Source organism: Symphalangus syndactylus, chromosome 1, assembly GCF_028878055.3.
Source record: "Symphalangus syndactylus isolate Jambi chromosome 1, NHGRI_mSymSyn1-v2.1_pri, whole genome shotgun sequence".
Taxonomy (NCBI): domain Eukaryota; kingdom Metazoa; phylum Chordata; class Mammalia; order Primates; family Hylobatidae; genus Symphalangus; species Symphalangus syndactylus.
The window spans coordinates 55,118,978-55,135,367 of record NC_072423.2 but is presented as its reverse complement, the minus strand read 5'-3'; the positions used below and the strand labels follow the sequence as shown (position 1 = coordinate 55,135,367).

Genomic DNA, 16,390 nt, shown 5'->3' with positions numbered 1-16,390 from the left:
TTCCAAGATCAACATGATGATTCATCCACAGCATGGTCCCCAGTTCCCTCTTCCTTGTTTTTCTTCCATGGTTGAGTTCCATTCCCACACTGTCCTCATGTCCCAGTTCTAGCTACCTAGCTGTCATCCCCACATTCTAACCAGCAGATGGGAGAAAAGTGAAGAACCCTCTTTAAGCACACTTCCCAGAACTTGCGTACACCATTTCTGCTTCATTCACGTTGACCACAGTTTAGTCAGGTGGCTATACCTAGTGGCATCAGAGGCTTAGAAATATAGTCTTTATTTTGGGTGGCCATGGATCCAGGTCAAAACAAAATTAAGAATTCTATAACTATAGAAGAAGGTATCAAACTGTAGAGGGAGGTTGAAGTGCCATTGGTCCCATGACCGTTTGGGCTTTGTTTTCTCTTTGGGTTCTATCCAGCTGTAAAACAAGAAGATAGAAGAAAGGAAACCTTCATAAGACTTTTATAAGTTATTCAACTCAAAATACTTTTTCTAATTGGCCTCAGTGGAAATAGCTTATACCTTCCTATGGCTCAGATCCTTCCTTGGCTCAGATCCTTCTACCAAGGATGAAGGATTCCCTCCATCCTCCTGACTCAGTTCTCAGCTGTGTTTGCTTTCACAGGTGGTGCCATCATTTCTGCCAGTGGATCAAGGGGACAGTCTAGTAGGAAGAAATGGAGTAGGAGGTATGGCCAAGGAAGCCACAATGAAAGGAGGTAGCTCTGCTTCCATTGCCAAAGGGCAACATGAGATGTCTGAGATGGATGCAAGGTGGGAAGAACACAGAAGCCTGCTTTCTGGTAGAGCTACCCAAGTTACAGGGGCCACAGGCGCTATCATGACCACTGAAACCATGAAGACCACAAGAGCCACAGGGGCTTCCAGAGACATGGCCGGAGCTCAGGCAGCTGCTGTTGCACTGAATGAAGAATTCGTAAGAAATTATTTCACTGATGTAAGGATGGGTTTTATGTATTGGTGGTGGGGGGTGGGGGGAACATTTGTATGTGAATGTGATATTATTAGGGTAATCATTGCCTTGGATCCAAATGAGACTTTGGGTTTTTTGTGGTTTTTTTTTTTCTTTTTTCAGGGAATACTTACAGGCAATAAGGAAAGAGAAATGGGACCCACAGAATCAGTCGGTGTTAGCTAAATTATGCTGCAGTAACAAGTGACCCCATGATCTGAGTTCTCACACAGGCATATTTCTCACAGTTATGTTTTTGCCAGTCAGCTCAGCTCTGCTCTCCTTCGTGATGTTTTCATATCAAGATGCACACTGAGAGAGCAGATTGTACCTGGGAAGCTGCCATCCTTGTGACCCAAAGAAAAGAACAAGGCAGAACCAGGCAATGGCTCTCAAAGCCTCCACCTTTTTACATTCACATTTCATTGACCAAAGCAAGTCATATGACCAAGACAGATGTCAGTGGGTCGGAAAGTTCCATCCCTCTGCAGGAGCAGGCTTGGTAGGGATGAGCTCCGTAGGAAAGGCAGAGAATAGATAACCTAAAAAACACAATCTATTAAGTCCATTTAAATTTTACCTTCTGTATGAGAGTACTTGGCTTTGCTATTGTGAGGGTCCACCAAAAAATGATGAGAAAAGTTCCAGGAAGATGATCAGATGCAATAAGGAAGCTCATGCTAGAATTAAGGAATTAGAAGCAGAACTGAAAATAAAAGTATAATGTAGAGGTCAGGCACAGTGGCTCATGCCTGTGATCCCAGCACTCTGGGAGGTCAAGGCAGGCAGATTGCTTGAGCCCAGAAGTTCAAGACCAGCTTGGGCAATATGGTAAAACCCTATCTCTCCAAAAATACAAAAAATTAACCGGGCATGCTGGCACACACCTGTAGTCCCAGCTACTCAGAAGGCTGAGGTAGGAGGATCACTTGAGCCTGGAAAGCCAAGGATGCAGTGAGCTGTGATCATACCACTGCACTCCAGCCTGGGCAACAGAGTGAAACTCTGTCTAAAAAAAAAAATATGTATATATATATATATATATAACATAAAGTATACTTCAGAACAAGGAATATTACCAGTAATAATGAGGGATAGTTCATAATGAAAAATGGGTCAGTTCATCAGGAGGCCTGAAACTCCTAAATATGTCAGAACCTAATAACAGAAATTTTAAAACTTGAAGCAAAAACAACTGAAAGAGAAACAGACAAATTCATAATGATAGTTGGAGAGTTCAACCTGATCTATCAGTAAATGAAAGAACAAGTGACAGAATCAGTAAGCATATAGAAAACTTAGTACTGTCAACCAAATGGATCTAGTTGATATTGACAGAACACTCTATGCAACAGAAGCAGAATATACATGCTTTTTCATATAGAATATATTCTGGGATGTTAAATAAATGTAAAGAACTTTTAAAGAACTGCAGTCATACAATGTACTTTGATGACAAAAAAATTAAAACCAGAGATCAGTAACAAAGAGATATATAAAATATACTCAAATATTTATAAATACACGACTGCAAATTAAATTATACTTTATGAAAATTTGTGGGGTACTACTAAAGTGATGCTTGAAGGGAAATTGTAGCAAAAATGGTTATATTAGAAGATGGTTCTCAAATCAGTGACCTAAGCTTCCACCTTCAGAAGTTAGAAGAGCAAATTAAACCCAAAACAAGCAGAAATAAGATAATGATGAATTTTAGAGCCAAAATCAATGAAATATTTAGCAAAAAGTAATAAGAAAAAAAAATTGAAGCCACAAGCTTATTATTGAGGTCAATAAAATTGATAAACATTTTACCAGACTAATTAGGATATTAAGAGATTAAACACAAACTATGGATATTAGAAGTAAAATAAAGAACTTTACTTCAGATCTTACATAGTAAGAATAATTTAAAAAAAAAAAAAAGGACTGGGTGGTTTTCTTGAGAACAAGGCCCTGTGCTCCCATGAGAATGGACAGAGTTGGAATATAAGGCATCTGAAGGGCACTGGAGAGGAGTAAGGGGAGGGGCTTCCATTGAGGAAAGCAAGTTGCTTCTGTCCCCTCTTTTCTAAATTTGCAAATTATTAGCGTGCTTTCCCACTTTCTGCTCCTTTTTACCCTCCCATCTTTCATACCATCCTTCACCCACCTTCAGGTTTTAGCTTAACAGGGATGTGGTTGGTGTCAAGCAAAACCATTTCTTGGCCTTTCCTGTCTCACTGCTAAGCTCAATTCTAGCGTCCTGTTTGTTTTCCTTTGATAATTTTTCCCTCTCTCCACTCTAATCCTGCTCCAGTCATTCTTGGTTGCGTATGTATGTACTAACTTTTGATTTGGAAGTAATTTCAAAGTTATCAGAAAATTTGCAAGAATAGTAGAAATTTTGAACCCAATAAACATTTTGCCACATTTGCTATTTGCTTTTCCATTTTCTCTGTCTCTCTCTCACTGACACATTCACACACATTCTCTTACTTACTATAGTACAGTTAACAAATGTAGAACTTTAATATTGACACAGTCCGTATTTCAATTTAGCCAACTATCACAATATCTTTTATAGCAATTTTGTTTTTCTCAGGATCCTGCATTCCATTTAGTTGTCCTGACACTTTAGTCTCCTTTAATCTGAAACAGTCCCCTCTGCCTTTCTGGTTTTTCCCTGATATTAATTTTTTTTTAAGAATACAGGCCAGTTGTGTCATTGGATCTCTCTCAATTTGTGTTTCCCTGATGGTTCCTTGTAATTAAATTCACATTACTGCATTTTGAACAGGAATATAGAGTCTTGTTTTAAAACGAATTTGTATTGCTAATTATTTGTCTGTTTTGTGTTTGTTTTGTTTTGTTTTCATTTTAGAAAGCGGCCTCTTACACTGAGGAAGATGAAAATCACACAGCCAAAGATTGCCTTCTGGTTTATTCTCAGGAAGAAACTGAATCGCTGAATGCTTCTATTGGTTGTTGCAGTTTTATTGAAGGAGAGCTAGATGACTGCTTCTTAGATGATTTGGGACTTAAATTCAAGACGCTAGCTGAAGTTTGCCTGGGTCAAAAAATAGATATAAATATGGAAATAGAGCAGAGACAAAAACCTGCCACAGAAACAAGTATGAACACAGCTTCACATTCACTCTATGAGCAAACTATGGTTAATTCAGAGAATACCTACTCCTCTGGCAGTAGCTTCCCAGTTCCAAAATCTTTGCAAGAAGCAAATGCAGAGAAAGTAACTCAGGAAATAGTCACTGAAAGATCTGTGTCTTCTAGGCAGGCGCAAAAGGTAGCTACACCTCTTCCTGACCCAATGGCTTCTAGAAATGTGATAGCAACAGAAACTTCCTATGTCACAGGGTCCACTGTGCCACCAACCACTGTGATCCTGGGTCCTAGACAGCCACAGAGCCTTATTGTGACAGAGAGGGTGTATGCTCCAGCTTCTACCTTGGTAGATCAGCCTTATGCTAATGAGGGTACAGTTGTGGTCACTGAAAGAGTAATACAGCCTCATGGGGGTGGATCGAATCCTCTGGAAGGCACTCAGCATCTTCAAGATGCACCTTACGTCATGGTGAGGGAAAGAGAGAGCTTCCTTGCCCCCAGCTCAGGTGTGCAGCCTACTCTGGCCATGCCTAATATAGCAGTAGGACAGAATGTGACAGTGACAGAAAGAGTTCTAGCACCTGCTTCCACTCTGCAATCCAGTTACCAGATTCCCACTGAAAATTCTATGAAGGCTAGGAACACCATGGTGTCTGGAGCTGGAGTCCCTGGCCCTCTGCCAGATTTTGGTTTAGAGGAATCTGGTCATTCTAATTCTACCATAACTACATCTTCCACCAGAGTCACCAAGCATAGCACTGTACAGCATTCTTACTCCTAAATAGCAGTCAGCCACAAACTGACCCAGAGTTTAGTTAGCGGTGACTAATTTCATGTTTCCAATGTACCTGATTCTTCATGAGCCTTACAGATACACAGAGACACATACACATTGATCTTAAAATTTTTCTCAGTCACTGATATGCAAAGGACCACACTGTCTGTGCTTCCAGGAGTGTATTTTAGAAATGTTCCACGATTTACTGAAGACATAGAGATGATGCTGCTATTTAGGTGCCTTTTAGCAAGCTATGCAAACAATCCTGATGAAACAAGATACATAGAGAGTCAATCTGGCTTCTGAAAATTTACCAAGTGAACAGAGTATCTAGTTCATCAGCTGTCCAGTAAAGCAACCCAGGAAACTGATTGGGTCTCTTTGCCTACCATATTACCATTAAACATTGATGTTCTGTATTGTGTACTTTACTGCATCTAGCAGATGTTCAACAACTCATTGATCTAAAGATACATGCACAATCTGAGCACCAGTTATGGTGCTCATAACTTCCTTAAGACTTGAACCCTTTTAATCTGTGTGATTCATTAAATTGGACCATTGATGATAAGAATACACATTGTATGTTTCTGTGCACATGACTTTGTGTGTGTGCACATACATACTGTATAGTCTTAAAAATAGCATTATACTGGCCGGGGGTGGTGGTTCACGCCTGTAATCCCAGCACTTTGGGAGGCCGAGGCGGGTGGATCACCTGAGGTCAGGAGTTTGAGATCAGCCAGGCCAACCTGGTGAAACCCCGTCTCTACTAAAAATACAAAAATTAGCTGGGCGTGATGGTGGGCGCCTGTAATCCCAGCTACTTGGGAGGCTGAGGCAGGAGAATCACTTGAACCCGGGAGGTGGAGGTTGCAGTGAGCCGAGATCGCACCATTGCACTCCAGTCTGGGCAACAGAGTGAGATTTCGTCTCAAAAAAAAAAAAAAAAAAAAAGAAAGAAAAAAATAGCATTATACCTCTTCCTCGTCTCAACCACCATGAAAATTTTGAACACTCCAAATTCAGTTGAATAATCCAAAACAAAATTTATAAGTATAAAATAATTTTACTTCTTATAGTAATAGTATACTTTAAAAAGCCTCAGGGTATATTATCTTCTAAACAGCTACAATTTAGTGCAGCTACATTAACCAGCTATGTTCTCTAGTTGTGATAACAACTAGGCCTATTTCACTGCTGTGTATCCTCAGTGCCTAACATGGGTGCCAAATAAATATTCGTAGAATTACACTGAATTGTATACAAACTATTCGTTTTTGTTTACAGTTGCCAAAAATCTCAGAAGGCCCTGTATTTCTGTAACTCTTTGAAATTATTGTTTTATTTTGATTTCTCAGTTATTGACTGGCTGGGTGTGACTTAGTACATAAGTACTCTATATTATAAAAACCTCAAATAATCGACTCGATTTTGCACAACATCCTTTTCTACAAGTTAATTTTTTTACAAATCATTTGGGTTGTTTATCTCCTAAATAGGTTGTATTTTATTGCTCCTAGAAACAATGTTTCAAGATATATGTGCATGATCAGTAATAATTTGTATAAATATTTCCCACAACACAATAATTTTCAAAGACTAATTTCTTGACTGAAGATATTTTGCTAGGGAAGTCAAACTTTAAAATTTTGTAGACTTTAAAAAATATTGTTGAATGGTGTTATGCAAAGGATTTATATAGTGTGCTCCCACTAACTGTGTACAGATCAGGACACATATTTTTAGACATCTAAGTCTAGCTTAAATGGAGGTTACTCTTCCATCATCTAGAATTGTTTACTTAGTAATTGTTGTTTCTTTTATTATTGTAGACTTACTAACAGTTTTATTTTGCCAAGCATGCAACAGGAATATCACTAGTATGTGAAAATGTCAATGTCACCTATGTACTCAAACAAAGGTTGGTCTTAAGCTTCCACCTTGAGCAGCCTTGGAAACCTAACCTGCCTCTTGTAGCATAATCACATTTTCTAAATGATTTTCTTTGTTCCTGAAAAAGTGATTTGTATTAGTTTTACATTTGTTTTTTGGAAGATTATATTTGTATATGTATCATCATAAAATATTTAAATAAAAAGACTATCTTTAGAGTGACCCTTTCCCCATTGATTTTTATTTCTCTATTATATTTTACGAGGAATATAACTCTGTTAGGGAGACTGCCTTAAAGGCAGGTGTTTCTTGGACTTTGTTACTTAATTAGATCTGCTTGCAATAAAAAAAGTTATCGGTTATCTAAAATTCAAATTTATCTGGGTACTCAGCATTTTCATTGTCCAACTCTGGCAACCTTGTTCCTAAGGAAGTGAAGGTTGCTCTCTGCCCAGAGTAATGCTGGAGAAATCTGTTGGGTTTGGCAGAAGGCTAGTATATCTAACCCAAAGAGATGAAATCATTTTACCAATGTTTGAGAGGCTGTTTTAATTGCTTGTTATAGTTTAGAAGGGAAAAGATAAGAGTTGCTGCTGTAAGAGAAGAAAAACAAATTTTTTTCTTCTAGGTCCCCAGCTGGGGCTCTGTAACAAAACACAGATTAACAAGAGAAAGACAAACATTAGTCTGTTAACGTGTATCTCATGCATGCTTTGGAGTAACTGGAATGAGCAGCTCAAAGGAGTGGTTAGAACTTGGGTGTAAAATGTTAAGAGCTTTAAACAAATTAAATCTAACCGTTTATTTAAGCAAAGAATGGTTCACAAAATTGGGCTGCCCTGGAACTAGAAAAGGTTCAGAGAACTCTATTGTACAATAATGAGCAGGCCGTATTCATAGACAGAAAATGGAAGTGAGGTAGGGAAGTTGCTTGATTGGTTACAGCTGAGCCTTTGCCTTATTTGGAGGTGGGCTGATCAGTTGGCAGCCAGTGACTGGCTGAAACTCAGCTGCTGTGATTGATTGACACTCAGCTATGTATTACAAAAATATACTCCTAAATTAGGCTTTCAGTTCATTTATGTACCAGGCTAGGCTTCAGTTCGTCATGTGGGGACTCAAGGTATGGAGGCAGCCTCAGGCCCAATTTAGTTTAATAATATACCAACTTGGGGGCCGGGTGCGGTGGCTCACACCTGTAATCCCAGCACTTTGGGAGGCCGAGGCGGGCAGATCACGAGGTCAGGAGATCAAGACCATCCTGGCTAACACGGTGAAACCCCCGTCTCTACTAAAAAAATACAAAAAAATAGCCGGGCGCGGTGGCGGGCGCCTGTAGTCCCAGCTACTCGGGAGGCTGAGGCAGGAGAATGGCGTGAACCCGGGAGGCAGAGCTTGCAGTGAGCCGAGATCGCGCCACTGCACTCTGGCCTGGGTGAAAGAGCAAGACTCCGTCTCAAAAAAAAAAAAAAAAAAAAAAATTAATAATATACCAACTTGGGCTGAAACAAAGGAAAGGGGATTAGGGGCTTCTGGGCAGGGGAAACAAGTTATGGGAAGGTGACCAGGAAAAGTCTGGTAAGCTTGAGTGAGATTTATCATGCAGATTTAAATTAATGTCTTTGTCACTTATAGTCATCCTGTGTTTCCGGTACAGAGGGAGACAGTCTTACAAATGGACATTTCCCTTATAAATTTAAATCCCTTTACAAAAGGTAAACTTATGTTCTGTCTTCAGAGTTTCTCCTGCATCTGCTATTTCTCAAAATAATCAGCTCAAAATAATCCTTATACTAAAAACGTATTTTGGGGGCTGTAGCATATTCTAGTCTACACTGCCGGTAAACTGGAATTTCTCATGAATGAAGATTTCGCGACACTGGCACATCAGGACATCCTAAAGCATGAAGACGGTTTTATTCCTGTGTGACTTCAGTTCCCACTCCAAGTGGCACATGGAGCTAATTCTGGCTGATCTCTGCAGACCATATTCCAATCACCACCACATCAAAATGTCTACAGTAGGACGTTGCTAACCAAACATCACCTAAAAATGAGACATTTCAGATCATTAAATCTGACTTTCTTAATGGACCAAAATTTATTAGTTTCCTTATGTTTTATTTTAATCCCCTACATCATTCCCAATTACTTTGTCTACTCTTTCCATTAATTACAAAGAAGTTGAAGTCTCCCAAGTGTGGCTTTGCTTATTTCCCCCTTTAATTCTATTTTTGTTTCCTGTGTTTTGAAACTTTTTGCCTGTGTTACTAGGTACAAATACATTTAGGATTACTGTGTTCCTGAAGAACTGATCTTTTTATCATTATGAAATGCCTCTCTTCATCTCTGTTTATAACTGCTAATTACCTTTAGCCTAAAGCTGCCTCCTTACATTCTTTTTTTTTTTTTTTTTTTTGAGACGGAGTTTCAATGGAGTGAAATGGCGCAATCTCAGCTCACCACAACCTCTGCCTCCCAGGTTCAAATGATTCTCCTGCCTCACCCTCCCAAGTAGCTGGGGTTACAGGCATGCGCCACCACGCCCAGCTAATTTTGTATTTTTAATAGAGACGGGGTTTCTCCATATTGGTCCGGCTGGTCTCAAACTTCCAACCTCAGGTGATCTGCCTGCCTCGGCCTCCCAAAGTGCTGGGATTACAGGCATGAATTACCACACCCAGCCCTTGTTACATATTTTAAGTTTGGCCTGAAGGTTTCTCCATACTTAGTGAACTATAACCTAACTGGATTTGTAAACAGACTGTAACCTACTCTTGTCTGAGGCAATCATGGCCGCAATACTTCAACCACTCACAGGCAGCCAGCTGTTCAAACTGCATCCAAATAAGGCAAACCCTGAGCTGTAACCAGTCCTGCTATTTCTGTACCTCACTTCCTTTTTCTATCCGTAAATCCTCTCTGACCATGTGGCAGCGCCAGCGTGGCTCTGAATCTACTCTGGTTTAGGTGCTGCCCAATTTGCAAATTATTCTTTGCTCAATTAAAGTTTGTAAAATTTGTTTATATATTTATTATTTTGGAGATGGAGTCTCACTCTGTCACCCAGGCTGAAGTGCAGTGGCGGGATCTCGGCTCATTGCAACCTCCACCTCCCGGGGTCGAGTGATTCTCCTCTCAGCCTCCTGAGTAGCTGGGATTACAGGCGTACGCCACCACACCAGGCTAATTCTTGTATTTTTTTTTTTTTAAGTAGAAATGGGGTTTCCCCATGTTGCCCAGGCTGGTCTCGAACTCCTGGCCTCAAGTGATCCACCTGCCTCAGCCTCCCAAACTGCTGGGATTACAGGCGTGAGCCACCACACCCAGCCAACTTTGTAAAATTTAATTTGCCTGAAGTTTTTCTTCTAACACATTCTTTGTCTTGAAATCTACTTTGCCTAACATTAATACAGCCACACCAGCCTTCTTACGGTTAGTGCTTCCATGGTATATCTTTTTGATCCTTTTGCTTGACACCTGTCTGTGCCTTTATAGTACATTTATTGTAAACAATATACAGGTAGGTCTTGGCTTTTCCCGTTTTGACAATTTCTGACTTTTATCAGAAGGTTTTACAACAATTATATATATGGATAAGTTTAAGCTCCCATCTTTGTATTTGTTTTCTCTTTGTCCACCTAGGTTTTCTGTTGGTTTTTCGGTTTTCTCCACTCTTGTTTCCTGACTTCTTTTGTGTACTGCACACTTTAGGATTCCACTGTAGCACCTCTATTGACCTTTCACCTACACCCCCTTGTGTTTACTTTTTAATTGGTTGCTCTTATTGAGGACATACAACTAACAACAAAATTTCCCATCAACCTAAAAAACCTTTCCACAAAGTAAAGGAGAAAGAAAACAGTGTTATCATTGAATAAGCATTAAGCCCTGAAGGTGAGGCACATCACAGGTAGCTCCTAAAGAAACTGCAGGCCGGGCGCAGTGGCTCACGCCTGTAATCCCAGCACTTTGGGAAGCCGAGGTGGTCAGATCACGAGGTCAGGAGATCAAGACCATCCTGGCTAACATGGTGAAACCCCGCCTCTACTAAAAATACAAAAAAAATTAGCCAGGCGTGGTGGCGGGCGCCTATAGTCCCAGCTACTCGGGAGAATTGCTTGAACCTGGGAGGCAGAGCTTGCAGTGAGCCGAGATCACGCCACTGCACTCCCACCTGGGCAACAGTGCGAGACTCCGTCCAAAAAAAAAAAAAAGAGAAAAAAGAAACTGCAGGCTGGGTGCGGTGGCTCATGTTTTTAATCCCAACACTTTGAGAGGCCAAGGCCGGCGGATCACTTGAGATCAGGAGTTTGAGACCAGCCTGACCAGAGAAACCCATCTCTACTAAAAATAAAAAACTTAGCTGGGCAGGTGGCAGGTGCCTGTAATCCCAACTACTCAGGAGGCTGAGGCAGGAGAATCGCTTGAACAAGAGGTGGAGTTTGCAGTGAGCTGAGATTGCACCATTGCACTCCAGCCTGGCAATAGGAGTGAAACTCCATCTCAAAAAAAAAAAAAAAGAAAAAGAAAAAGAAAAAAAAAGAAATTGCAAAGACAAAAAGTTCTTGCTTTTTATATAGCCATTTAGAACATACCTGTTCACAAGATAAACTATAGCTTGTCCTCAAGTCAGCGGATTTGACAGCACCATTTGTCATACATAGCTCATATTAAACTCACCTAGTAATTGAGGTGGCTGTTGTGTTTGCTAATTGCCTTTATTCAAAGAAATAATAAAACTTCTTAGACCTCTCTGACAGGTAGCTAGTTATAATCTGGAGCAAGCACCCATGGAGATGGGAAGATAGGGAGGCTAGCTTCCTTGATGTTAACATTTCAAAGAGATAGCCCCAGGTCCTTCAGAAGGACATCCCTGGTTATAAAGCTGGCAAAGGAGATAGAGAAAGAACTAACAACTGCAAGTTTTTTTAAACTGAATACTCCAAGAAAAGAGAGATGAGAGATGGCAAGGGAAAGTTTTCCTTTTTTGCACCAGGGAAAATTCAGTTTTTTCCCATTTAGATTTGTACTTACACTCTAGGGCTATGCTCTACATGGCAAGCGGCTACCAATTGGACAGCACAAATCTAGAACATTTCTATCATTGTGTAAAGATTTGGGGGGAACTTCAGAGTGAAACCACCTTTGCAAAAATTATAACAATGAGAAAATTACGACATGAAAGAGATCTGATCTAACCAACTCCTATCTTGCCTTTAACCTCCAAACTGCCTTTGGTCTTTCCTGGGCTTGGGCTAAGCTAACTTTGGCAGAAATTTAGGTTATAGTTTAAATGATAAGAACCTTTCCCTAAAACTAAACCACCTTTATAAAACTAATGAAAACTAACCACCAGGTTAGGAGGATGAAAGGGGCTTCTAGTCTGCTAAGGTGTAGGAGTAAACAATTACCATCCATTATTCGGGAAGTGACAAAATTTGCAACTTCCCCAATTACTCCGGCAGATAACATTATTATAATAGAAAATAAGACTGGCCTTTTGGGCTGTCCTTTGCTACTTTTGCGTTTTTGACGACTGGATACCCACGACTCTTGGCTCAACTGCTCCTGTGGCCCCCATCCTGTAGCAGACTTGGTGCACTAGGACCGTTTTCCACACCCCTACGATTGCATCCCCAACCAATCAGCAGCACCCATTCCCCTATCCCCCTGCCGGCCAAACTATCCTTGAAAACCCTCACCTCCAAATGTTCAGGGAGATTGATTTGATAACAACCTCCCACGTGATATGGCCAGCCCATTTCAATTAAACTCTTTCTTTATTGTAATGTCATGGTCTCAGTGAATTGGTTTTGTCTGTGCAGTGGCAGGAAGAACCCATTGGGTGATTACAATGGTTCTGGAAATTACAATATGCATCTTTAATTTATCACAGTCAACCTTCAAATATTCTACTATTTCACAAATCATATATGTGAACCTTGAGCTTTCACTTTGTGGATCTTGCTATTGCCATTCAATCTCTGACTTTCTTTCTACCCTCATGCTAATCAAGAAGCTTTCAGCATTGTTTCTGTCCGTCACACCTTCCATCATACCCCTGCCCCACTTGCTATAATGCGCTATTGGCATGATATGAAACATACAGTATCAAGTTCATCAGTGGATGGGAATGGGCTCACATTGCTCCACAGATTACAAAAACCCACCTATCCAGATTGAAAAACCATGTGATGAGGAATGTGTGTCTTAAAAATCCAGATATGCCCTGGGCCAGGTATTTTCCATTTGCCTCTTTATACTCACTCTCTGCCCTTCTTCACCCTGCTCTAAGACCCAGGAGCTTACCTTTTATGGATGTTTCAACGGGCACTGCTTGCTGCCTCTGGCTTTTAGATGGGCTTGGCAAGTGATGGCCTTGGCTAGAGATTGGTGAGAAAGAGAAAAATGAGATCAGGGCATCTCTCCCTCTACCTCCCTCTGTCACACATCCCTCTATAGAGCAACTCCCTCTCTGAGTTCCTGGACCCATGCTCTCTTCTTGTTCCTTTAGGCCCATTAGTAGTGGTTGCTTCCTCCTCAATTATTACCAGACTTGAAACTGTCTCCCAGTGTTGACAACGATTGCATGCTAAGTTCTGAACAGAAATATATTTGTAATTAAACATTAATCAGGCTGCACTTTGACCCACTTCATTGTTGCTAAAAGTCAGGTAGCACCAGGTACTGACCATTTGCATTCCCATTGTTCCTATAGATAGGATCTCTGAAGTTAGGATCATAAAGTTGTTGAAGAATTGATTTGCATCCCCCATTGTTCCCCTGCATACTGTCAGTGGGTATTGAGATAAATGAAGGCAGGAATGGGCCTTTTTGATGTTTGTCACCTCATACTTACTCCAGTATCAACCAACAAAAGAAATAGTTGGTGACTGAATGAACAGAGGGCCAGTCATAGGAAGAATGGTGAACTGTGGTGGGAGGAATTTACCTGTCTCAGAGGGTAAGGGTTTTTGGTACATTCAAGCAGGACAGTCGCAAAAATCCAAACAAAATTTTCAGACTGGTTTTCTAAACCTGTGCATGATTCATTTAACTGGCAACATTTAATGTGCTGCATCCCAAGCCCAAGTTAGTTCTCATTGTTAAGTCTGAATTGATGGATTCTCAATGGGTTTGAGGGATTCTGAGGAAAACTGACAAGTTTCAGTGTCAGGTTTTGTGTCAGGTTTCAGTGCAGGACACGATCTATTTGCAATGGTTCAAAATCTCTTTCAGTTCCTATATGCTGGTTACTTGGATTGTTGGAGATTTTACTCACTTATTAAAGATCTGTTTTATTCTTCTTTCTTTTTACCCGAGGCTATACATTAAAACGTACCCTATATGTTCCCCTGCCCCTCGTCTACTGCTTTCAGCTTCTTCTAGCGGGAAGTTTGGTTTTGCAACCCCTCTCGAGTTGGACCCTTCTAAAGTAATCTTGAGTTTTTCATTCCAGCCTCTCCAAGGACAACATATATTGTTTCCCTAGTATACATGGGTTCTTTCTCAAAGAAAAACACTGGATTGGGGTACTTCAATGAAAGAAGTTGGAAAACGCACAAAATACAAGCATCTTAAATGCTTCTAGATATACCCCAGCTAGATGTACCAGGTCGAATTGGCTTAGCAGTAAACTATATGTACGCTCACCTAGTAATAATCCATGTGTTTCTACACTTAGAGATCCTCTGGACTATAGAAATAAGATGGAACTGCAGAAGCGCTGTGGCATAACTATGACTGTTATTGCTTCGTGGCCACAAGATGGCACTATGCACGCAGCAAAAGAGGCGAAGTCAATCTAAGCTAGGAAGAAAAAAAAATAAGCAATTTAATAAGTTCGTGAGCAACACAAACTTGCAAAGGCCAGTACCTTCCTTCACTAACTGTGATCCTCTCAGATAAAGTGTGATATGCTTCAGAGTTGCCTGAGAAACGAGGCCTGGATTACGGAAGTCTAATAAAACCTGTACCACTCTTTGATGGTGAAATACAAAATGTCTTTCTGAAGGTCAGTCATGAGCCTTTGGTTCTATCAAAAATGCTGCACTTTGGAGGAAATGACGCTGGCCAATGGATTTACAAATAACACACTCAGCCTGGTGTGGGCAATCTTAAGAACAGATGTTGACTTTTTCTGAAAAATTAGATTCAACTAAGCATATGTTGAATTCTCACTATGTGCAGAGCCCTGTTTAGTGGCTTTAAACTTATTCAAAGATGAGTGAGACCCAGCCCTTGCCCTCCAGAGGCTCACAATATAGTGGAGGAAGTAGTTACAAACAGCTTATTCTGAAAACCAAGACACTCTGTAAAAAACAACATACCAAAGATAGAAAGAAAACGCCAAGGCTGATTGGAGAGATTAATTCTTCTTTTGATTAATTTCTCTTTGTCATTCCCAATTCCTCCAAGTTGAAGGGGAAAGGGAATGTCTAGGAGCTCTTGTTGGACAGGTGGGCTTTCGATGAAAATTGGAAGTTAATATAGTTAGGATACGGTCCCCTCCAAATCTCAGTTGAAATGTGACCTCCAATGATGGAAGTGGAGTCTGGTGGGAGGTATTGGATGATGGGAACCGATCCCTCATGAACGGATTCGTGTCATCCCCTTGGTGATGAGCCAGTTCTCGCTCAGGTAGTTCACGCGAGATCTGGTTGTTTTTTAAAAGTGTAGCCCCTCTCTCCCCTCTCTCTTGATCCTGGTCTCACCATGTGATACACCTGCTTTGCCTTCCGCCAATAATTGGAAGCTTCCTGAGGCCCTCACCAGAAGCAGATGCCAGCACCACACCTCTGGTTCACCTGCAGAACCTTGAGCCAATTAAACCTCTTTTCTTTATAAACTACCAGCCTCAGGCCAGGTGTAGTGGCTCACACCTGTAATGACAGCACTTTGGGAGGCTGAGGCAGTCAGATCACCTGAGGTCAGGAGTTCAAGACCAGCCTGACCAACATGGCAAAACCCCATCTCTACTGAAAATACAAAAACTAGCCGGGCTTGGTGGCGGGCGTCTGTATTCCCAGCTACTCTGGAGGCTGAGGCAGGAGAATCGGTTGAACCTGGGAGGCAGCGGTTGCAGTGAGCCGAGATGGCGCCACTGCACTCCAGCCTGGGCGACAGAGTGAGACTCCGTCTCAATAAATAAATAAATAAATAAATAACCAGCCTCAGGTATTTCTTTATAGTAATGCAAAAATGAACTAATCCAGAGAGTAAGTAAACAGGAGGAAGGGCGATCTAGATCAGAAGCTTACCTCACACAGGTGAGGGTGGCTAGCGGGTAAGGGATTAGAGGCAGTGAGCGCAGCAGGTGTGGGTGAAGAGGCAGGTACAGGCCACCCTATGGAGGACTTGGAACAGCAGCTAAGGCTGTGGGACCAGACTCTTTATGCAGTAGAGAGCCACGGACAATTGTGAGCAAGACACCTTATAACCAGGTTTTAGAAAGAATCCTCAGCTGGAAGGAGGAGATTCTGCAGGAAGAGGGTGGGGAAAGCTGAAGATAACTCCAACCAATGTCAAACTTAAATATTAACCTTTTTTTCTTCTGACTTTCACTGACTTTTTCATGCATTTTCAGTGCCCTTTACCTTGCTGTAAAGTAAATTTTAAATATTTTG

At 41.0% G+C, this 16,390-nt stretch overlaps 1 protein-coding gene and 1 long non-coding RNA gene across 2 annotated transcripts in view; one reads left to right on the top strand and one right to left on the bottom strand.

Annotated features, from left to right (window-relative positions):
• Nucleotides 1–6,983, top strand: part of DSG2 (desmoglein 2) — a 48,521-nt gene extending 41,538 nt beyond the window's left edge. The window contains exons 14-15 of the mRNA XM_055235339.2: nt 635–967; nt 3,846–6,983. Of these exons, the coding sequence (XP_055091314.2) occupies nt 635–967; nt 3,846–4,868 (1,356 nt within the window). The 3' untranslated portion in view covers nt 4,869–6,983. The remainder of the gene's footprint in view (nt 1–634; nt 968–3,845) is intronic.
• On the bottom strand, nt 268–15,378 carry LOC129458947 (uncharacterized). The gene is made up of 5 exons (XR_008649780.2): nt 15,095–15,378; nt 14,418–14,573; nt 13,074–13,147; nt 3,861–4,031; nt 268–427 (listed from the first exon to the last, which is right to left on the bottom strand). It is a non-coding gene; the product is annotated as an uncharacterized lncRNA (long non-coding RNA).
• Between the last annotated feature and the right edge of the window lie 1,012 nt (nt 15,379–16,390).